Raw genomic sequence first — 23,506 nt, 5'->3', positions numbered from 1 at the left:
ATACCCCACGAATACAAAGCAATATGTACATTGATTTAGTATTACAGTAATTGATCTCACCCATACTATAGCTTATATACCTATTTTTAATCATTTTATAAGGAACCATCCATGGAGGTATAAAAATACCTCCATGAACCATCCATAACTAATGGATCAACTCAATCAAAGTAAATACGGTACTCTATCTTGATCTTTAACTCACAAGAAAAAGCAAACACAACAAATTAACAGTTTATTATCTGTACTGTATTTCATATTTATTTATTTTTACAAATTACATTACTGTACATTTATAAATGCATGTTTAACATTTGACATGATAAATTGTGCTTTCAATTTCTCAATCAAGATTTTTTTTACTTTGTTTTTCTTTTCAGGAAAATACACCTCCAGGTTTTTATCACCCTCTTTTCATTCTTTAAAGTGAAGCTGTTGTGTCTACAAACACTTCATTTTGCTTGTATTTTAGAGTAAAACAGTGGTCCTGAGTAACTCTTTATCCTAAAGAATACTGATCTCTATATCTATAGAAATAACTGGTATCAGGAGGCCCCTTTCATCTGTCCAGGAAACAAACTTCTGTAACATCTCGTGTAAAGTTAGATTGGAACTTTTGAACAATAATTGCTTGCCATCCTCTGCAAATATATAATAAAAAGAAAATTAATATGGAGAATTATAGCAATTTATACTACATTTCCAAGAGTTTATTCACTTTTTACTTACCAAATCCAATATGTACAATGGGTGCGGATGTGTTGTGCTTAACAACCCCACTAACTAAGCAATTTGGATTTGACTCGGCCATCGACTTAGAAGATACGTACATCAAAAATAACCTGTAAAAAAGAAAAGAATTTTATTATTTTTTTAGCTGCACCTATATGCATGCTCAACGTTTATTAGATTCATTTCTAGGACATTCGGAGTTTGTTTATGCTCATCCCCTGAACATTATAGCTGTCGGGGCGAAACGACTAATTCATCAGCGAGTATAGGCTCAGACAATGCCTGATAGGCACTCTAGCCATGCCTAGGCCTAGTTGTGCAGAGGTACTGAAAAAAGATAGACAGCATGTTTCACCTACCTAGCTGAATGCACATTATTCTGCCATGGCGAAAAATGTACACGGATTGATTTTACATACTTAAGAGTGGCCCCTTTTACTATTATAGAACGCACCATTATCAAAATATAATATTTTAATTTATTTTAATTGTATTTAAATTGCACTCATTTCTATTTCTAAAGTCGATCGTCCCGTCGATCACTCCGATCCCCCATTCATTCATCACATATCGCGATCGGTCTTGTGTTATGGTACGGAAAATGAGCACAAAATGAATATACTTAATAAAAATACAATGCCCTACAATGTGACTTGTGCGATGCAAGTTTTGTTGGATATACATGCCGACACCTCTACCAACGCATTGTTGAACATAGTAGATGCTTAATAGGACAGCATTTAAAGGATCATAACGTGATTGTTAATCCAAGTAAAATTAATTCATGTTTTAGTATACTTAGGAAATGCAAAAACAAATTTGACTGTCTTATCTATGAAATTTTGTATATCAGACAATTAAAACCTAGTCTGGATAAACAAAGTGACTCTGTAAAAGCTAAGCTTTTCATTTGACAGGATGTTAGACAATAGCTTTTGTTATTTAAACTTTGACCCTTGGCTTGTGTTATTTAATTAGTTGTTTTTTTTAATTTCATTCATTGGACTTGATAATGACCCCATGATGGAGTCGAAACATCGTTCTTTTTTAAGCGTTATTTTTCTATTATGTATTTACAATAAACGTACCCTCATTCGTAAAAATACAATCTTAATTTTAAAGAAATATTTCTTACAAAAAACGCCACTCGCTTGTTGACGTAACAGTTTTAAAGATATATTGTCCCCCTGAAAAATATTTTTTATTTCAAATTTTTTTTTGAATAACTCCATGCATGTGACACATCTCTCACTCAGCAACGATGCATATCATTCAATTAAGAGGAGAAAATGCCCTACAGTGAAAAGTACGAATGACATTTAATAGTTTAAAAATTACTTCAAATAATTATACAAAAGGTAATAATGATAATATTATTAATTGATATTTGTAATGGTATACTAAAAAAAACTGAGACAACGATTGTATGTATTTTGGTCCCAGACTAAAATTTTAGTTTACATACTGTACATCAATTTTGCGCCCTATGCCTTCCATATTAGAATTGCATTCCATTGATTGCTATTCCATTTGGTTAACTAACTCCCTTTTTATTGACAAATGTTTTGTTTTTAAGTGAGATTATAAAAGCCTGTTCTTCTATATCTTAACATATTTAATTAATAATTGTAATCTTAATTTTGAATAGTGCACTTCGTGATTATACCATTATTTACTAAAAAAGAAATAATGAAAACATTAATTGATTTACTGGGGAAGGTGACCATTTATGTTGAAATAAACGATCATTTCTATTTGTTCTTATTCAAGTGACTGCCTCAAAATTTCATTTTCGTCCAATCAAATACTCGCTATGCAAAACTACTTGGGCTGATGAAAATATCACGCTTTTGTCGTTTGAGCAGCGTTGATTTTACGTTGGCGGTGTTTTCACTGAAGAACAACTCCTAACAAGATTCAATAAAACAAATTTGTTGCTGTCCATTATTTTTAATAAAATTGATAGAACGGTGAGTTTAGGTATTATAGGTAGTATCGGACGTGTTTCTGACAGAGCAAATGAGTTTTAGAAGACATAAAATTGTGATTTGCTAAGGTACATCACTGGGCGGATTGTGGTATTTCGATACCATATCGGGCTAGCCATCGACCGACTACAGTTAAAAAAGGGTGCGCCATCATGTATTGTCTGGCTCATCGTCGGCACAGAACAGTGGATCTAGCTAGCCTACAATAAAACATATACTATCTATAGAGTTGCAATGGACCTAGGCTCTAGGCCTTGCTAGGCTATTTTATATAAATAAGTCACTGTTATTCTATGATTAGAGTAGGCTTTATTGTTTATTATTTGATAGTTATTTAATTATTTGATGTTATGTTTAGGATAATTTATTGAGGGCTGTTGTTGTTATTTATGTTACTCCCTCCTCCTGATTAATTTAATCGTATTCATAATGGAGGTAGCAAATTGGAAATATATTACTGTAGTGTGTAAGCCTACCTCCAACCCATCATCATGATTGAATCTATTGTACTGTCTGTTGATTATATTAATTACTTGATTTAATGATTGATTTAGTTATCTATTTTCAATGCATGCTGAATTTAAGGCAAGTACAGCAGTAACCACAATTTTGTAATATACATTATTTTTCTATTGTACAGATGCCACGATCACATCATAGATGCGATAGACGCCATTCTCCCAGTAGACATTCTAGTCATCATCGGTATAAAAAACGCAAAAGGTCTTCGAGTAGAGATCATGGTTATGATGATTTTTCCGGTTACCGTTACAGATCTAGAAGGTATTTATTTCTTTCATTGACCAATCAAAAAAATATATGCTAACAAATACTAATATGCTATAATTGAGTGATATGACATCATGTCCATATAAAGTTTGTAGTGACATTTAGTACAATGAGCTCCTAACAGCTTATTCCCTTATATTTATAATGAATACCCTCACCTTTACAGTACCTTAAATTTCAGTCAAGATTATCGACGAGAGCACACATATTCCTCAGAACGTGTAGACAAGTACCATTGCAGAGGTGCAATGAGGTTTGATTCACCGGTTCACAAAGATCGCTATTACCCCCGACACACGCGTGAAGACAGCCGGCGGCATCACAAAAAACGTACCGCCCATCGTTACGCTGATCGCCGTAGTAGGACATCATCGGTGAGTATTTCTAAATCATTTTTGTCACTTTACTTCATTTAGAACACCATGATGTAAAATTTAGTTATTCATTTTGATTTCAAATTGCAGAACAAAATTTGGCAAGTTGATCATGATGATCAAACGCCCTTTTTATTTTTTATCCAAGAAGGAGAAATCCTTATTTAACAAATACTACATGAACCTCACTTGCCAAATCAATGAATTAATTGACTGCTATTTGAAATCAAAACATCTCATTAGAAGAGCCAGGTTAAAAACTTAAAAGCCAAGCTTAGTTCCTTTGTGATGCTCTAGCATTGTGCATTTTTCACATAGTTTAGCCTTTTTACGTAGATTCACCAAGTAAAACGTAATATTTTTTTGTGAAAATTAAATGTTATTTTTAAGTGGTTTATTTTTGTTGCGAGTTGTGATGTAGAATATTTGTGTGTTTGCACAGGATTTAAAAATTCTCATAAAAATTAATTAATTAAAATCTGGAGAAAACCCCTTTAAAATCATTATTGGAGATTATTATTAAAAATACATAATTTAATGCACTAATAGTTGTTCTATACTAATAACATTGCAATATTTTTAATGTAAATAATTCAATAAATTTAAATTGTTGATAATACTTTGTTTGTGAACATTTTCCAAACAATTTTTGAGGTAAGTAGTGGGGAGTTGTTGATCCAATAAGGGTAACAATCTTTCGTAACATGCATGAAAATTTGTACCATAGTTTTTGAGTGTGAGATTGTTGTTGAGAAGTAGAATGGTTTTCCCTTGTAAATTACCATGTATTTTGTAAGGAAGTGTTTGTCAATGATATTTCATTGCCGTTTGATCCTTCTGCTATTATGTGGGATTCCGTGTCTTGGCTTGATATCTGTACCTCGTCATCCGCTGTGTGAAAACTACCGATACCAAATGTACCGCAACAACGCAACGTCATCCTTATCATCGCTGATCATCATGCTGTTACCAAACCAACCTGACTGTTGATGCGAATCCTGTTGTGCTGCTCGCAACGAATTGAACAATCGTAGAGGAGTTGTAAAGACGAAAAACGCAGTACTGTCGTGCTCGACGATGAAGACGGGCACCTGATCTACAGACCGGGAGACTGGTTACAAGCAAGATGTACATACAAATATTCCGTAACGTTTTACCATTTAGGAATGTCGACCTATTGCCCACATATTTTCAAACAAACAAACCAAAAAAAAAAACATAAATACAGCCTTCTGTTTCAATTAAAGTATTACAGATATTGTTTATATTCTTTGCATTGTTTCCTAGTACGTATGTATACTATATAGTATACTTTATTTAGTACTTAAACAATTCCATATGTCCTTGTCTGATTTCTCAGATATATTTAACAAAGTATACAATAGTAAGATTCCACCCTGCCTAGAATTAGTCGGCAGTAGATTTTGATTGTTTTGATATTTTATTTATATTTTTTAACCACGCTTTGCGCATAATAGAAATTGAGTGTTATGTGATTTTTCCCGATTATCTATCAATGCGGGAGTACAGTATGCTGAGATTGCATGGTGTGTGTGTGTGTGTGAGAAGTGCCACATCCCATTCCTCTCCCATAACACCCTGATACTTTGCGGCAGATCCTGTAGTCAGTCTCCCCCTGTTTTCAATAATTAATGCAAAGGGTGCTCACGCTCGTATGTATAATTTGTTTTCAGATGAAGTGAAAAGTACTTTAGGTGAAGGAACGTTTGGAAAAGTTGTAGAATGCAAAGACACTCAAAGGTACGATAACGAGACTTAACTTAAGCTCTGTCTACACTATCAAACTAGTTGGACAAACAAAGCGTGATGTGCCCAAATATGGTAGTGATATGACATCATGTCCATATATAAGCACATCACATTTTTTTGTCACATAAAGTTTGATAGTGTAGACAGAGCTTTATATGAATGTATACTTATTTTTACATGTAGAATTTCACCACCCTACATGTGCCCAAAGATAACCAGATAACCGTCAAGTATTCCTTGATTTAAATATATTGAATTACTGATTAGATCAAACTTGAATTGACATTAGATACTTATGTTATCAGTTAAAAATTCAAATGATGCCAAAATCCTATACTACTGTAGTCATATTACTAGTTTCAGTAACTGAAAATTGTACAGTATGTCAGACTCTATCTAGCATCAATTATGATAGCAGGCACTTAAAGATGTAATGTCCCCCAAAAGCATGAAAAATAGAGATTAATAAAATCAGTCTTTGAATAGATTGTTTTGTAGCTTTAATAAAGTTAATCATTTCTGTAGAAAAAAAAACTGGAAAAAATTATTGTTTTCACTTGAAATTACAAAATAAATGGTTAAATTCAACCCAAACTTGCTTTAAATTACATTTTTTTAGGTAAATACTTTTTTTTTTTCGATCCAAATTTTGGTTAAAGTGGATAACTATTTGGTGACATTAAAATGGCATATTCAACAAACAAATTTTAAGAATTAATTTTTCAGGGGGATAATACATCTTTAATTCAGAAAGTCAATTCTCATTAAAAAAACTATCTTATGTTTAGAGGGGAGAGAATAGCTTTGAAGATAATAAAGAACATTGACAAATATAGAGAAGCAGCCAAGTTGGAGATCAATGTGCTAGAAAAATTAAATGAAAGAGATCCGGCTGGCAAACAGTAAGTCACTTTAAGCTCTGTCTACACTATCAAACTTTATCAAATGCAATGTGCCCATATATTACTACCATATTTGGGCACATCACTACCATATTTGGGCACATCACACTTTTTTTTGTCTAAAACTAGTCTGATAGTGTAGACAACTTTATTTTATGAAGATAATCCAGTATCAATTATTTTTAATACAGATAATTGTATGATTATCAGTAATGTGGATATTAGTTACTACTGTAAATTCTTTCTTCACTATTTAAGTCTAGAAAGTCAATTAGTCAAATTTTATATATATACTTTTATTCAAAAACAATATAGTAACATTACAACTTGTGGCCATGGCCAAATTGCGTAGCTTTTTAATACATGCTCTTAAAGATATTAAAAAACACCCAATGTGTAAATACACAAAAAAATTATATAAAAAAATACAATAGGATCAAGGATTTTTATTTTAGTATTGTACTGTAGCTACAGTATTGAAAAACAAAAGTTGTTTAGCGGTACACTAATTTAAATTAAAAATCTACTTTAATGCAACTTGTATGTATACTATATACAGTATATATATATCTCTATACAAATTTATACTACAGTGATTATGCCGGTTGCTTCCTTCCATACTGTTTAAAGTAGTACACACATTGAATATTAATACTGCTAATGGTATCTCTTACAGCAGCATATGGTAAAATAATTTGATACTAACACTGTAAATTACGTTGTTGCTTGGTGTATTACTACAAGATCATGAGAGCTGAAAGTTGATTTTTTAATGTCAATGTAATTTTCATTTGAAATCATAGGACTTCTACTTGTAACCACAGCTGTTTTTCAATAACTTTAATTAATTTACTAATTTACTTACTTACTAAGTTATTCTTACTATTGTATAATGATTTCTATTTTTATTGACATCAATGTTCAGAAATTTCAATTCAATATTAGTTAAAAAACAAAGCAAAAATAACCTCATCGCTACCGTAAAATGTATTCATTTAAATACTATACATTATCGTACAGTAGGCTATGTCTGTCATTAGCATGTATGGAAAGAATAAATCTTTTAATAGTGCTTAAAGGCAGGCTTTCATTAGACTAATAAAGTTCCATTTTGCCTGCATTTCCAACTCGTGTATTTACTGTACATTGCATTATTTCAGAATGAATGCTACAGGTACTAAAAGTAAATGACGCCTAGATAGTTAATCATTCATTTCTGAGGATTTGTATGTCTTGTTGCCAATTTTTTCTATAAAAACACAAAAATGAAGTAAAATAATTTTTTCAGTAACGATATACCACCATAAAACAGAGTTGTCCTACCTTCTGAAATTTGTTTTATTTTGCAAAAAAAAAAACACACACATTTTAAGTTTATTTTTTGTGGGTCCCAGGTAAAATGGGCTTCATACAGTAGTATAGTAATTATTGTCTACTATTAACTAAACAATTGTCTTGAATTAATTTGTTTACTCGGCTGCTTAGAGATACTCCAACGGATATGACTTGCACATACCTAAAGCTCTGTCTACATTATCAAACTAGTTTGACAAAAGAAAGTGCCCAAATATGGTAGGGATATGCTTAAATTTGGTAGTGCTATGTTTAAATATGGTAGTGCTATGACATCATCATGTCCATGGAGACATCATATTTGTTTGTTAAGGTTTGATAGTGTAGACAGAGCATAGGAGATGTATTTACATTGGTCTGAGCAGAATGTACTATTATTTCTATGTGTAATCCTGAATTGCCTTTTCTGTACCCTCATTAATTATGAATCACTGTGGTATGCAATCTAGTCACTTGAGTGCAAGCATTGACCTGCTTCATTATGGATGCTAACAAGTGATAACCTGACAGTTTGTGTTCTCTTCTTCTAGCCTATGTGTGAAGATGATTGATTGGTTTGACTATCATGGCCATATGTGCCTTGCATTTGAAATGCTTGGGAAAAGTATATTTGATTTTCTGGTGAGTCATACATTGTATAATCAATTCATTTTTTTTTTCTTTCTGTGAAAAATAGACTCTCCCAATACCTGTATATAACAGCATAGGCCAGTCCGTGGGTTTCTTGTGCCTGCATATAACAGCGTAGGCCAGTCCTTGGTTTTCTTGTGCCTGATGACAACGTGGGCCAGTCCATGGGTTTCTTGTGCCTGCATATGACAGCGTGGGCCAGTCCATGGGTTTCTTGTGCCTGCATATGACAGCGTGGGCCAGTCCATGAGTTTCTTGTGCCTGCATATGACAGCGTGGACCAGTCCATGGGTTTCTTGTGCCTGCATATGACAGCGTGGGCCAGTCCATGAGTTTCTTGTGCCTGCATATGACAGCGTGGACCAGTCCATGGGTTTCTTGTGCTTGCATATGACAGCGTGGGCGCCATAGCTTCTTATGTGACTGTATACAAGAATAGATTTTATATTTGCACCTTTAAAAAAAGTAATACAGTACAGTACAATCATTTTGACTTTTTTCTCTTGTGTTTTGTTTATATGTTTTATGATGATTTGTACTGTGCTTTTATACTACTTATGTATCTTCATATATTATTCAAAAGGTTGAAATTGTAAACATTTAATATTTTTTAATTGAATTCACAGAAAGATAATAATTATGCGCCTTATCCTATGGACCAAATATGCCATATATCCTATCAACTATCCTATGCAGTGAAATGTGAGTTGGGTTTTTTTTCTCTTCTTTAATTACAGCATCTTAGCATTCCCTCAGGGAATTGAAAATTGCAACATATACAGTAGAGCCTGCCATTAAACAGAGACAATATGTTGATGAATACGTTTGGCTAATTAAACATCGTACAAATAAGTTGCTTATGGCGTGAATTTGTCTTATAAAGTTGTCTTTCGTTTATTCATTAAATTGGGTGTTTTACATCTTTATATCTGTTTCTGTCTATTTCCCTACCTGTTCAGACATGTCTACAAATCCAATTACATTCACAATATGGACACACCTCGAAATAAAAATGGTATAGGCTATAAATCCCAAGCATGACATCGTCCTCATACATTTTAATATCTCTTTGGTTTCAGTGAATTTTAGATCAGAATATTTATTTTTATTGCTCTATTTTTTCACAGTACAGTTGGCCAACAAAATGTATTGATGCATGAATATATCTTAAAAAAGTTACTTCCTGTTTCCGTGTTTATTTGCTAACCAATAAGTGACTTTTATAAAAGTGATGATTTGTATTTGTAGATACAGTAGAACATTGGGACTCTCCTATTAAGTAGAAAGTATGCCCAAATATGGTAGTTATATGCCTAAATATGGTAGTGATATGACATCATCATGTTCATAGGCAAATCGCATTTTTTGTCACATTAAAGTTTGATAGTGTAGACAAAGCTTTATGCTTCCTCTTCATTTATCTCTAAATTGGAATTTGATATCTAGTGTGCTATTTGCGATTCACTTTTACTGCTAAAATAATGCTACAGCTTTTACATTTAGCACTTTTCACAAAATAAAACAGACAAAAATTTTCTTAACAAAAGACAACAACAGACAGCAATGAATCTAAGTTAAACTCAAACTAATTTGACAAAAAAAGTGTGATGTGCCCAAATATAGTAGTGATATGATCATATCATATGTCCATATATGTGCATATTCACATTTTTTTGTCACATAAAGTTTGATAGTGTAGATAGAGGTTACAGATCATTTAGTGCTCCTCGTCTACCATAGCAAATTGGTATCTGTTTGTGATGTTGACTAGCTCTGATGTCATCCTCATATGGTATCATTTCTTATTTTATTCTTTCAGTTATGCATGATATGAAATTAACTCATACTGACTTGAAGCCTGAAAATGTTTTATTTGTGAATTCGGATTACAGGATGAACAGACTAAAGGTAAGAATTTGTCATCTTTTGCGTGTCATATAATGTATATTTATTGGTGTTTTTTTTATTTTAGTTACCATAAGCTCTGTTTACACTATCAAACTTTATGTGATAACAAATGTGATGTGCCCATATATGAACATGGTAACGTCCTATCACTACCATGTTTGGGCACATCACATTTTTTTAGTTATTTTTTCAACATTTGTTTTTTCAATTGAACAGTATTCAGAGGACAAGGTGGTAAAGATGGCAGATATCAAGCTAATTGACTTTGGTTCAGCGACCTTTGACCATGAACATCACAGTAGCATTGTATCAACCAGACATTACAGGGCTTTGGAAGTCATACTTGGTAAGCCTTTCTTTTTTTTATTCTAAAATAAGCCCATGGCCCTGTTGAGCAAAGTAATTATCACTTCATTTTTAATGTGGATATTCCTATTGTTAATGAATAGTAATTGGTTAATGTTATTTGATACCTTGTTAGTTTGATTAATATAATCGTTTTTCATCAGTATATCATGGACTTTTCCAATTAGCAAATTCAAAGTGTCCTAAATTACATTAAAATGTATTGTAGACCAAACGAGGAAACATTTTGGATCTGCCCTAGGTGTTTTGGTTGGTGGAGGCTATATGGGTGTAGTGTATAGATAGGCAGGCCACTTAAACAATGTCTTCCACCAACAATGGCATGTTCAATAGACACCCATCCTCCATTGTGTACATTTTGTCCTTTAAACTAAATTGGTATATATTTGTACTTTTCAGAGCTTGGTTGGGCTCAGCCATGTGATGTATGGAGTATTGGCTGCATCATGTTTGAGCTATATACAGGTTTTACTCTCTTCCAGGTATTTCTTAATTTTCTATTTTCAATTAACATAAAAGTTCAGCGTTGAAGTGATCATAAAAACGTTTTAATTATGCCATTTTATTTTTTTTTCAGACACATGATAATCGGGAACATCTGTCTATGATGGAAGTGATTCTTGGGCCAATGCCTGCATGGATGATAAAGAAAACACGGTAAAAATAACTTAGATGCACGCTAAGCATCACGGAATAGAGCATGCTTCTTGCGCCATAATTGGTGATTAGATTAAGCATAAATTAGGAAGCCAATCTTGAATAACTAATATTTTTCTTGTTTTAGAAAAACTAAGTATTTCTACCATGGAAGAGTGGACTGGGATGAGAATAGTTCTTCAGGACGTTACGTAAAGGACAACTGCAAACCACTGAACCGTTACAGAACACAAGATGACGTCGACCACATCAACTTCTTTGACCTGCTGGAAAAAATGTTAACATACGACCCGGAGAAAAGAATCACTCTGGACGAGGCGATCCGACATCCTTACTTCGAGGCTCTACCCCCATGTCAGCGTCTACACTCCAACAACAACCGAGACACACATAGCTTAAGTAGGTGACTAGAGGAGAACCATTCGGAGAACATACCCGGATGGAACACGCAAGCGGCTAGGTGACAACTACAGAATGCTTACAAACAGCTTGTGAAAGCGGTAGACACGGCGGCAGATATTGACGACACTACTCATTCTTTATTAGCTTTAGCTATTGCCAAAGTAACAAATAAAACATAGGTTTCCATTTGCCATGTCGGCCATTTTTGTGAGATTTTAAAGTACTTTTGCAATTATCTTCCGAATTATTAATTATTATCTTACCAGCAAAATTATTTATAAATGAAGAAAAAATGAATAAAATATAGACGTTTTAACAAACATCTGGTGAAATTGTATTTATTATGCATTGCATGTACTATACAGTACGACAAGCAATGAAATAAAAATGGTACTTATTCTAAAATTATAAATTAAATAGTTCACAACAATCGTTAATCTAGTGTACTGTACTTTGAATTGAATGCGTCGAACAACATTCTCATTTATATTGTAGTAAAATAACGAGTGTTTTACTACTAAATATCGGGTTTATATTACCGTCGCCGTTTACTTAGCGTAATCTGTTTCTCAACGCGAAAATTAAAAGCGTAAAACATGTTAAATATGTAATTTTTGTAGAAAAGATTTTAACTAATTTCGTCTTACTAACACGGATTCTTACTCATGGTACGGTGTATGAAACTTCAGGTACAAACTGGTGCAATGTCATAAATAATTTGCACAAAGTATTAATTGGTGCCCCCTTCTCGATTGTAACTACATGATCAAAATGTTTCTTTAATAACACTACTGTATTAATAAAAGGAATGTTTGATATGTCTTTTTTTGAACACAATAAATTAATTCCATTCACTGGAATTCAAATAACAATTTTTTCTCTCTTTTTGTTGTTACTATTTTTTCATGCATGTTTTTTTTTTGGTATCACACTGAATTTTTAACCATGAAAATATTTTTGTTTAAATTAAAGAAAAAAGAAACTGCATTGTTTAAGAAAAAAAAAAGATTTTTCAGAGAAGTAGTTTGGAAAGCTAAAGTGCTGTAAATGCCCAAAAACCGGTATAAAAGTTTATATGCTTGTTTTTTCTTTTTTATGTTAGTCCACCAGTCGGCGTTTCAGTTTTTGTCTGAAAATACAATCTCAAGTAATATACGTATGAAACGCCATATGTGCCACAATGTTTATCTTTTTACTAATATTAAGTCAAAACTCGGTCTGGATCCCAGTCTAGCATGGCTTACACCTTTGTGTTTGAACTGTACAGTGGTGTTGTTAATGCCACTGTGGCGATTTTAACTGGCATCACAGACCGCTACTCCTTGCTCTTTGATCCAAAATTGTAGATGAAATGGCCAAGCAGCATAACTATATTTTTACAGATAAAAATCAGACAAGTTTTCGACGACACTGTACAATATGAGCGCCCAAAATTCATGTTCTTTTGTGTTTTCAAAAAGTCAATTATACCACAAAAGTGTAAGATGGAAATTGTTTTTGTTTAATCATACCAAAGAATAAATGGAATAATTTATTATATGGTGTGTTTGTATTTTATTATTGAAAAGTACTTGTTGATCATAAGATGTTTGCATTATTTTGATAATGAAGGCACTCACCATGTTTTTAGCCAAAGACTTTATTACAGTACATAAATATTTTTTTGTAAAAAGGTGTCAACAATTGAGCACACTTAACTTGTTTTAATTAAGAACACTATTGCACACTTTCAATTTGTTTCCAATTTGAAATTGTCTTATTGGTAATTTGTCTCCATTGACTAATACTCATAATTAGCTACACATTATTTTTCTATTACGTATGTATACTGTATGTATTTCTAATGACCCGTTTATTTAGACACTTGTACCCTTTTCACACTACATAAATTGTTACAAGTTGTAACATATTTTGATGTTTTCGATTAAATTTTCATATACGCATAGCAAAATTTGATTCTTATTAGCATAATGTACAGTGATTGAACAAAAAATGGGCCTCGCGCTCGCTGGTATGTTTTTCTTTGAAATCTCTGGAGATTATCCACAAAATTTCCATCACACCATGCAAATTTGGTTACTTGTTGCAGATGTGAAAAGGGTATTAGTTTACAGATATTCTCCCTATGCTCAGCTATCACCACCTGTACCAGCCACCTGGTTTCTACACCTCATAATTGATCACTACATTTCAGATATCAATGATGACATGTATATCATTGGTCGTTCGATCAGTATGAATTTGCATATTCGAATAAGTTATTGCCTTCACTTCTGTCCCCTGAAAGAATTGTAAAAGAGTTTGTGACAGAGCTACAGGCAGAAATTAAGGAGTTTAGGTAACTTTTAGTTCAGTACTATTGTATGGTGGAGATTTCAGTGGTATTCTAGGGCTGCCATTGTTGCATATACTAGCCAACATAATGGGATTGGCTAGTAAAAATATAATGGACATCATAACAATAGTAAAGTATTATAGTGAAGTCTCTCATTGTTTTCTTCTTTTGACCTTAATATGACCATACGGCTCAGTCCATTATATTTAGAGGGTTTTTCAATGCCTAATAACCTACCTGGGGATGTTTGCTGAGGTCAAAGATTTCACCAAATCTGAAAAGATAAAAATATCAAATGCTGTAATCAAATCAGTCTTTACTCAGCAGGTTCTCCATCCTTATCAATGAAAGTGATGTATCTAACAATAACTGGTTCAAATAAACTGGTAGTTGTTTTGTGGCTATTTGAAACATTTAAGTCATAATTTGTTTGTAAGACATAATTATACCCTATTGCTTGTATCTTGAAATTCGTCTGGTCAAACTCCACTATTTGTACTTTCTGCAAAAAAAATGTAAATAAAACGATTTATGTATGTATATATTCTCATAATTTCCCATTTATAAATTACAGTACAGTACTTGATTTCTGATAGGTGTAAATCACCGTGCGCTTTTAAGTTTCTCTGTTTGTCAATGTATATACTGTATTAGTGTTCTCTTATTCTCATATTATATTAACAATTCACTCCATCCATTAGATGTGTTATATATTCCTTAAATTATTTTCATTTGAAATAGACTGCTTACCCTTGGTATAAAAAAAGGATCAGCGGAGAATAAGAACAAAAACTCATCCAGAAAATGGAAAAGCAAAGATAACAAATCATCCCCTGTAAAAGAATTCAATTATTATTAAAGCTCTGTCTACACTATCAAATGTATATAATAATATAATGTATTGACACTACCATATATGGACATGATATCATATCACTACCATATTTGGGCACATTTTTTTTTGTCGAACTAGTTTGATAGTGTAGACGGAGCTTAAGAAACATTTTCTATTTTTATAAATAATTAATATATACAGTGTAATCATGCATTAATACTGTTTTCATCTTATTAGATCTCGTCAGTGCAGCTACAGTTTCAAAATAATAATATTAAATGCAATATATTAAACAATTGTATTTATAATGTTTAGGTTTAACAAGACTTAAAGATCTGGTCTTTTTGGCAGTGTCTTTGATGCACCATGTCTGTCAATAATTGGAAAGAATTGTACCTTCTGCCTCAATAGACTTGCTCTGCTTTACCTCTACTGTATCAATCTCAGTCATGTATCCGAACATTGCCATAGCAACCTAAAACAAATCATCTTAACATTTGTTACAATGTAATGTGATTATATTTGTATAGGGCATTGTACCACATTATACCAAAGCATTAGTTTCCAGGAATTTTTTCCACTTGTCTGTGTAACCGTGGTTCCCATAGGGGTCTGGTCGACCATAAGTGTAAATTGCATGTAGATGTACAGTATGGGGTTCGAATCCCATGAGCGAGAGAGAGATTATTTAGAGGGTTAAGTTATAGTTAGGAAGCAGTTCGATATTTCTAATAAAATGTTCATTACACCAATGTTAAAGATTTACCTGTTCAAAGGATTCTTCAAGTGAATCTCCCCCTATATGTTATGGGTTAAGTTTATAACTTTACATACTTTTTCATTATCTAATTTTTGCTCTGAAATTTTCAGGCATTTAGTACTTTATTGTTAAACTTTATATCACACATTTATCAGATGAAAGGGGAGTCCATTTGCGATGACCTAGGAACTCATTTTTACATCGCATACATAGATTACTTGACTTCTAGGTCTAAGCAACGACCAGTTATCGCAAATCGATAACCACCCCCCTATTGATTTTCTCAAATATAGAACACTGTTGAACTCTGTTTCCGTAGCTGTGATCCAGTGAAGTGTCTGCTTTAAAAAGGATACATGAGTGTAGTCTGTAAGAAAATTAAAATTAGGTTGATCAAAAACAATAAAATACTAGGCAGCCTAACTAGGTCTGTTTTTATTTATTAATCTAGGCTAGACCTAATGGCTCTAGTTGGTAGTACTGTAGGTAGGCTATTTGTTCTGATGTGGGTAGCCACGACAAAATAAGTTTTTTTGTTTACTTACTGGACATCTGCTGTGTGATCTAAATCTATTAAAAAAAATATAAAAAGTGTTAATTTTGTATGATTCTGTAACTTAAATAATTAATTAAAAATAATGAATGATTCAGATTCAGTTATCAGCTGCGGCTGGTTTGTTTCGCTACATTTTCTGAAACAGCCTATGACCTAGGCTACCCCATTTATATTTTATCGGCTTTGATATGCATTTTATAAGCTGAAATGAGACTTTTTTCCCAAACCTTCTCTTCAGAGAGACTACTGTATGAGTTTTGACTATAATCGGTTATGCAATAAAATAATGTGTAAACAATCAAATTACGCCCTCTGTTGGCCGTTTGTAGAATTCCACGAAAAAACAAAGTCTTCGAAAAATAATTGCATATAAAATTACATTTTTTGTAATTTATTTTATATATTATATCAACATTGGCAATATCGATACAATTATGTTATTTGGGGACGATTCGGCCCGAATCGTCCAGGTTTCGGCCCGGGCGGCGCGCGGCCTAGGCCAGCCTAGGCCTAGCTCTAGGCTAGTAGAGAGAACCCAAAAGAGAGGGCTAGCCTAACATAATCATTAACATACTCACATTCATATTTGCGTTTTGGATATTGTTCCGATTTTTCTGGTTTATTCACATTTGAACCCAGTGGTTCTACAATGCCTGCCATACTTATCTGCCTTCCTTCAAGTAAATAAATACATAGCAAGAAACAAAAGTTATTTATATATTTCTGTCGCGCACGCAGTTTCACAACATTTTGCAATGAATAGTTTTTACAACTATGGGACGACAGCGGTGCCATTTGTAATTTGTAGCCTAACTTTTCGTCATAGGCATTGTTTTCCAAAATTGCAGCAGCACTTTACTGTGTTGGTGTAAGGCATTACCCCCGAGCAGGATGTTCCAAATAAATACACAGGTACATGTACACTACAGTACAGTATATTTATCATTATTTAGACAAGACAACAAAGTAACATTTCCTTCCTATTTTACATAAAATAAGGAGTAAACTGGTAATATAAATTGATCTTAATTTCATTTTCATTATAGATCTTTAAAGAATTAAAAAGGAATGATAAAAACGTCCTGGCCTCTCAAGATAATTTAACCGAACCACTTAGCGGTCAATTTTACCACGTCTACTGCCAGGAGACCTGGGATTGTTCAAATTGTGAACTATAAATCTAGATATTATTTGAGTGAAGCTTGCTTATGTGTGCACCCCTGTGTGCACCTTGTACCCATAGGCCCCTTGCTCAGCCCTACATATTGAGTGAAATATGTTTCAAGGTCACAGATTATCTAGTCATGTTTTGTATCCGGGTGAGAGACAGGACAACAATCTTCATCATTTACGTTGAAAAACAACGATATATTTTGTCGCCTTGAAAAAAAAATTTTTTTTTACATTTTTTGTGAAGCAATATTCCATTTTAATGTCACATAATTGGAATTTATTTATCTAAACTGTAATTTAAAGCAATAAATATCCGCAATTCTTAAACAGATGTTTATTTGTAATTTACATAACCATTTATATTGAATAAACAGACCTTTTTAAAGCCAAATTGCTTATAAATGAATGCGTTGGAATTAATATTGTTATGACTTATTTATAATTTAATTATGACAAATCGAATACGAATCATTTTGGAAACGAAGGTATCTTGTCGAAACTATAACTCAAGTGTGATCTGTACTAACATTGGATCACCACAAGGATGTGTTTTAATCACAGGATCAAACCCTGATTTAGTTGACCTATGCAACAACATTATAGTTACTAAGGTTACAAAAATATGTGAAGATTTAAATGATCCTTTATATAGGATAAAATGAGATAAAATAAGACTTAACTTGCTGAGATCATGCAAAGAGATATTTTAATTCATTTGTACCGTCGTATTCCATCAGATTTGGACGTATAATTTTGTCTGTATATACCATTTTGATGTTTTTATATTTTAATGAAATGTGTTTTAACCTAATGTTTTATATATTTTTATATTCTATGAAATTACACTCGAATATATTTTCCTTTTTACAGAGGACGAAATAAAATTAATTGATTTAAGCAAGATAAATGGACGAACAAAAGAAAAACAGCAAAAGATAACGATTAGAAATTAAGAGAAATTTAAATTTAAGAAAGAAATGTAATTTTTCACGTTAATAATAAATAGCACAAAATTATTTATCTTTAACGTTCTACATACAGAGGAGACAGTTTTCTCTGCTTATATATATAGTATCCTGCAGAGTTCCCGTCGAATAAACAATTTCAGACATGAATTAATTGATAAATTAATCTGCTAATATCTAATATCTCCACCTCACAACCAAAAAATGTCAGATTTGTAAATAAACAGCTCCCTCAATGTATTAAATAATCAGTGACGCTATCTCTCCGCCGCCGCCACCGCCTATTGATAAAATGATAAATCAAGAGAGCAGACAATTGACAGACAGACAGACTGTACAGTGGCGTATCTTGTTAAATATAATGTATACAAATTCACATCGAGGTTTAGCTTTGGTTGTTGCTGGTTTCTTTCTAAATGTGTGTGCGCTAGGAATCGCCTTAAATTACAACATTCTTCATCTGAAGCTGCAAGAACAATTTAATGCAACGGCTAGTGAAATTGGTACCTGTATTATTTTATTCATTGTTATTTTTAGCCTTCAAGAACATATGCTTATTTATATCCTTTCAAACTTTCAAAAAAACAACTTTGCTGCTCGGTTTATTGATTTTATGCTTTGTCGATATTTTGAGGGAAAAAAAAGAAAGAAAGAAGTTAAGTAATAATATGTTTGTTTAGGCATACAACCTAGGCTCTTCTACTATTTAAATTCCGAAAAAAAATGAATAATATTTTTCTGATTGTTGATTCTCGAAAACTCCAGAATTCCCAGAAGCAATTACTTAAACGAAGTAATTGCTTGATTGTTGTTCACTCCGGAATATTAATAAATAATAACTAACTGATTTACCATTATCATAACAAACTAGTTAGGCTTACTTAAACTGTGGGGGCCTGCAGTGGAGGCATAGATTGGAATGGTGTATTATAACTGATTTACTGCTAACAAAAAAACAACATAAACATATCATTGACAACAGGTGATAAAATATAGTTAAAAGAAACTACTCAAAGCTTAACACCAACTTGCATAAGAAATAATATAATAATATTATTATTGCGCAAACTACCATCAGACAAACTCTCGGCTAGAATGTAGGAACCAAACCAATCGTGCTACAGCGAGGGGAAGATTACCTCACGACGTTAATCAAATTATTAAATATCAAATTAATATCACTTCCTAACTTCAAATTTGTTAGTCACCTAAATCAAACTGTTTAAAACATATAAATACGAAACTTATTTTGCAGGTACTGCTGGTGGAGTTGCTGTTGGACTTTTCAATATTGCCTCCCCACTCTCAACGTTTCTCTGTCAAGTGTGTGGCCCTCGACATGTCGTCATCGCCGGAGCCGTCATGTGCGGATCAAGTCTCATCGTGTCTACTCTTTTATCGCAGGTCAAGATCTTGATTTTCACATACGGAGTATTGTTTGGTTTAGGTTCAAGCTTTGTACACATTCCTCCACTCTATCTACTGGTCTACTACTTCTCTGGCAAGCATTACAACCAAGCATGCGTTGCTGTTGTCACAGGAATAGGAGCAGGTAACTACATCCGGGCAATTTTTTTCCATTTCATTCTTATAATATTCTGAAATATTTGAAATTTGTTTATTCAAATAGAAATCTTTTCATTTCATTTATTTATCAGGTGTTGCTATAACTTCGCCTTTACTGGAAAAATGCTTTTCGATTTATGGAATGTTCAACACTTTACGAGTGTACGGTGTATGCACAATATTCATCGGATTGACGGCGTCATTAGCGATGGGAAAGCCAAAATTGACACAATATACAAAGGTGCAATCAAACACTAAAGATGATCAGGTTAGGCCTATATCTAACGAAATAAACTGTTCAGTGTCAACAGAGTTTAAGTCGACACAAGAAAATCAGAAAACAGAAACATGTAAATATAAAGAATTAACATTTTGCGAGGAGAAAACTTGCAAAATAATCTTGCTAGAGACGGGAAAGCCATCATTGAAACAAAATGGCAACGGTTCAATCTCAAACACCAAAGACGACCAGGTTAGAAATAACGAAATTAACCATCCAGTGTCAATAGAGTTGTTGGAAGCAAAACAAGAAAATAATGATGCTGAAATTGATAAAGATAAAGAATTGAATTTCAGCATAGAGAAAACTAGCAAAATAATCTTGTTAAAGACAATGTTAAGGAGTTCTAATTTTTGGATATGTCAACCGATGTTTCTTCTTTATTCAATTGGAATCACATTCAGCTTTGTGAGTGCGGTAAGTATTGTCACAACTATTCACTGTCACTACTACAGTAAGTATAAAAACGTACCTGGATAGCAAGTGTCAGGTCCTACACCTAGCATCCTACCACACACACAACCACGTTATTACATGTTATGGATTAATTGGGTTCATTAAAAATTAAACAAACATATCATGTGTTTTTTGTTCTTACAGGCAAACTTTATGGATGAGAAAGGTATATCGTCAGAAGAAATTGCGCGCACATTGAGTTTCATGGGATTTGGTAGTCTGATTACGCGCGTAGTTTTCGTGGTCATCGCAAGTTGTCTGCCAGTTTCGGTCACATTCATTATTTCGATTTCGAGTCTTCTTCTCTGTGTTCTTTCAATTTTACTGACACTTGACATTTCGAACACGTGCGTGACTGTGTTATTTATAGGTAAGTTTATAAAGGTTGGATGACACGACATAGTGATGAAACGAACAGTTGTTCAGGTTTTACCGACGTCCTTAAGATGAACGCCGGTGATGTCGACGAAAAATGACTATTTGATGGCAATAATTAAGTTGAAGACGACTGGTGGTGGTAATGACATGTATATGACATGTATATCTTCACACTATTATAATATAGGCCTAATAATTCACATAAAATAAATAAAATATCGTGGCCAGAGGCCAAATTGTAAGGCATTGTACTGTTACAAATATACACATATAAAAAATACTCAAAACAATTAGGCCTACAAACTAAACTCTAAAATTTGATATTGCGGAAAAAAACAAAAGAATCGCTGACAGGAAGATAAGCCGGGAGTTTTTCTAAATCTAAGGACGGGAGCTCACAGTTAAAGCTGTGATTTAAATAATTGGCTACCGATGGTCTGATGGAGAAAGGCCTTGAATATGAATATTACAGGATTTATTATTACCAGAATTAGCAATTGACTCATCTGCGAATGCCAACACCCGTCGCTGTGAATACCGTTGAATTTTTTAACACGATTACTGTACTAAAATAAATAGATTCAGCTTAACTACTGTACTTCCCTCTTCAGTCTTAACGGCGCATTTCTAAGCCTCTTCCATTCAACTTTATTAAAGGCAACTTGTATTTTGTCAATGATCTCTCGGATCAAGGCGTGGGTAACTCAGGGCTTATCAGAATTACGTATTATTTTTATTTTTTTTAGTTTATGTCTTTAGGCAATGTGGCCAAGGATTACCAATAGTGAATTAATCACTGTCCTATCAGATAGGTGGTAATCCCCCTGATACAGGGGCTATTTTGTGAACCAGTTCACCGGGGTAACCCCCTACTCTTTTCGAATAATGAACTGGGTTCTTTAAAGTGCACACAGGTTATAACTGTGTACATTGGACCTACGGTTTATAGTCCTTATCCGAGAATACTTGTTCCACCACCAGAACTAGGAGCGAGTCGGCCTCTTGCCGATGTTGTTGGCTCTTTAGGTACGGTAAACGGCGCCCCTGCCTTAACCGCTCGGCCATTTGACTCGCTAACTGTATTACAGTTTTAATGGAAAACAATTTATCAATAGCAAAATAAAGCAGTTGATTACAGTTACATACAACCTGCCCATTTCAGATTGGGTGGTTAGACACCCGGTGATATTGGACCCGATCTTGATTAGAAATCCATCGGCCAAAGTTAAATATTCTAGTGACAAAATAATATTCTAATGACAATAACCAAATTGTGACATAACAGTAGCTTAGGCTGTTTTTGTGCTTTTCTGGCAGCTAGTGACTATGATTTTAAATTTTCATCTTGCGTTGTGTTTGTTGATTTGTATTATATTTTGTAAAATGTATAAATAATAACAATAAACATTTTAAAGATATCAATCTCATTTGATGACCGTACGTGTTGTCAATTATGTCTGCAGGTCTCAGTATACCGAGGGATCTGTGCTTAGTACTTGTACTGCCCATCTGCGTCGAATTGTTTGGGAAAAATATATCGTTGGAGGCTTATTCAGTGGCTTTCTGTTTCTTTGGTGTAGGGGCATTTGTGAGCCAAGGTCTAACAGGTAAATAAATGTACAGTATGCCCTACTTCTTATTTATTATTATGTTACATATCGGGTTCTGACATTGTTAAAACTGAAATACATTATTATATGCCTTTGGGGGTTTTTAAAATTATTTCTTCGTTCAGAAAATAACTGCTGCACCTCCTAAGTTCGTAGCATCTGATCCGAGTTTAGAAGCTCAACAGTCTAGAACTAGGAGACCTATTAATTACGTGGTGTACTTTGAACTTGATACCATGTTGATTTGTGCAAACCAAAATTAATTATATTGAACTTTCATTCTCTCTTTTTAGATACCTTGTACAATCTAACTGGGTCGTACGATACGGCCCTGTATGCATATGGTGTACTCTACTTTGTATGTGCACTTTCGTTTGGTGTTACTGTTTTGAAGTTGAGGAAATTGAAGCAAAGACAAAAATAACGATTTTTTTTTATTTTTAAAACTGAAAAACACATTTGTTCTTTATTCTTTAAAAAAATGTATACTCAATAAAATACCAGATATAGAAAGATATGGAAAAATTACATACAAAGATTTTTTTTTTGTGAAGAAATTAATTTGTTAGGATTATTCATGGATAAACATCATTAAAGGTTCCGGAGTCGTTATCATGGATAAACATCATTAAAGGTTCCGGAGTCGTTATCATGGATAAACATCATTAAAGGTTCCGGAGTCGTTATCATGGATAAACATCATTAAAGGTTCCGGAGTCGT

The 23,506-nt window shown here is 33.2% G+C and overlaps 4 protein-coding genes across 4 annotated transcripts; 2 read left to right on the top strand and 2 right to left on the bottom strand.

The window, feature by feature from the left end:
• Positions 1-232: 232 nt before the first annotated feature.
• On the bottom strand, positions 233-1,298 carry LOC144840664 (large ribosomal subunit protein mL53-like). The gene is made up of 3 exons (XM_078696570.1): positions 1,092-1,298; positions 730-842; positions 233-641 (listed from the first exon to the last, which is right to left on the bottom strand). The coding sequence occupies exons 1-3, from the start codon at positions 1,187-1,189 to the stop codon at positions 505-507; spliced, it is 348 nt and encodes a 115-aa protein (XP_078552696.1). The 5' UTR covers positions 1,190-1,298; the 3' UTR covers positions 233-504.
• Positions 1,299-2,542: 1,244 nt separating this feature from the next.
• LOC144839952 (dual specificity protein kinase CLK2-like) lies at positions 2,543-12,743 on the top strand. Its single transcript, XM_078695544.1, has 13 exons — positions 2,543-2,702; positions 3,361-3,503; positions 3,691-3,883; positions 4,918-5,011; positions 5,578-5,644; positions 6,442-6,555; positions 8,439-8,529; positions 9,165-9,240; positions 10,358-10,446; positions 10,663-10,792; positions 11,212-11,294; positions 11,390-11,469; positions 11,597-12,743. The coding sequence occupies exons 2-13, from the start codon at positions 3,361-3,363 to the stop codon at positions 11,874-11,876; spliced, it is 1,440 nt and encodes a 479-aa protein (XP_078551670.1). The 5' UTR covers positions 2,543-2,702; the 3' UTR covers positions 11,877-12,743.
• Positions 12,744-13,432: 689 nt separating this feature from the next.
• On the bottom strand, positions 13,433-17,117 carry LOC144839981 (protein archease-like). The gene is made up of 9 exons (XM_078695589.1): positions 16,936-17,117; positions 16,347-16,371; positions 16,158-16,168; positions 15,808-15,839; positions 15,438-15,516; positions 14,957-15,039; positions 14,656-14,708; positions 14,444-14,480; positions 13,433-14,151 (listed from the first exon to the last, which is right to left on the bottom strand). Exons 1-9 carry the CDS (start codon positions 17,015-17,017, stop codon positions 14,062-14,064), a joined length of 492 nt encoding a protein of 163 aa, XP_078551715.1. The 5' UTR covers positions 17,018-17,117; the 3' UTR covers positions 13,433-14,061.
• Positions 17,118-19,755: 2,638 nt separating this feature from the next.
• LOC144840676 (uncharacterized) lies at positions 19,756-23,254 on the top strand. Its single transcript, XM_078696618.1, has 5 exons — positions 19,756-20,047; positions 20,154-20,758; positions 20,942-21,167; positions 22,639-22,782; positions 23,079-23,254. Exons 1-5 carry the CDS (start codon positions 19,858-19,860, stop codon positions 23,207-23,209), a joined length of 1,296 nt encoding a protein of 431 aa, XP_078552744.1. The 5' UTR covers positions 19,756-19,857; the 3' UTR covers positions 23,210-23,254.
• Positions 23,255-23,506: the final 252 nt, after the last annotated feature.

This window comes from Antedon bifida, chromosome 4 (assembly GCF_963402885.1).
Source record: "Antedon bifida chromosome 4, ecAntBifi1.1, whole genome shotgun sequence".
NCBI lineage: Eukaryota > Metazoa > Echinodermata > Crinoidea > Comatulida > Antedonidae > Antedon > Antedon bifida.
This window is presented reverse-complemented; position numbering and strand designations above follow the sequence as displayed.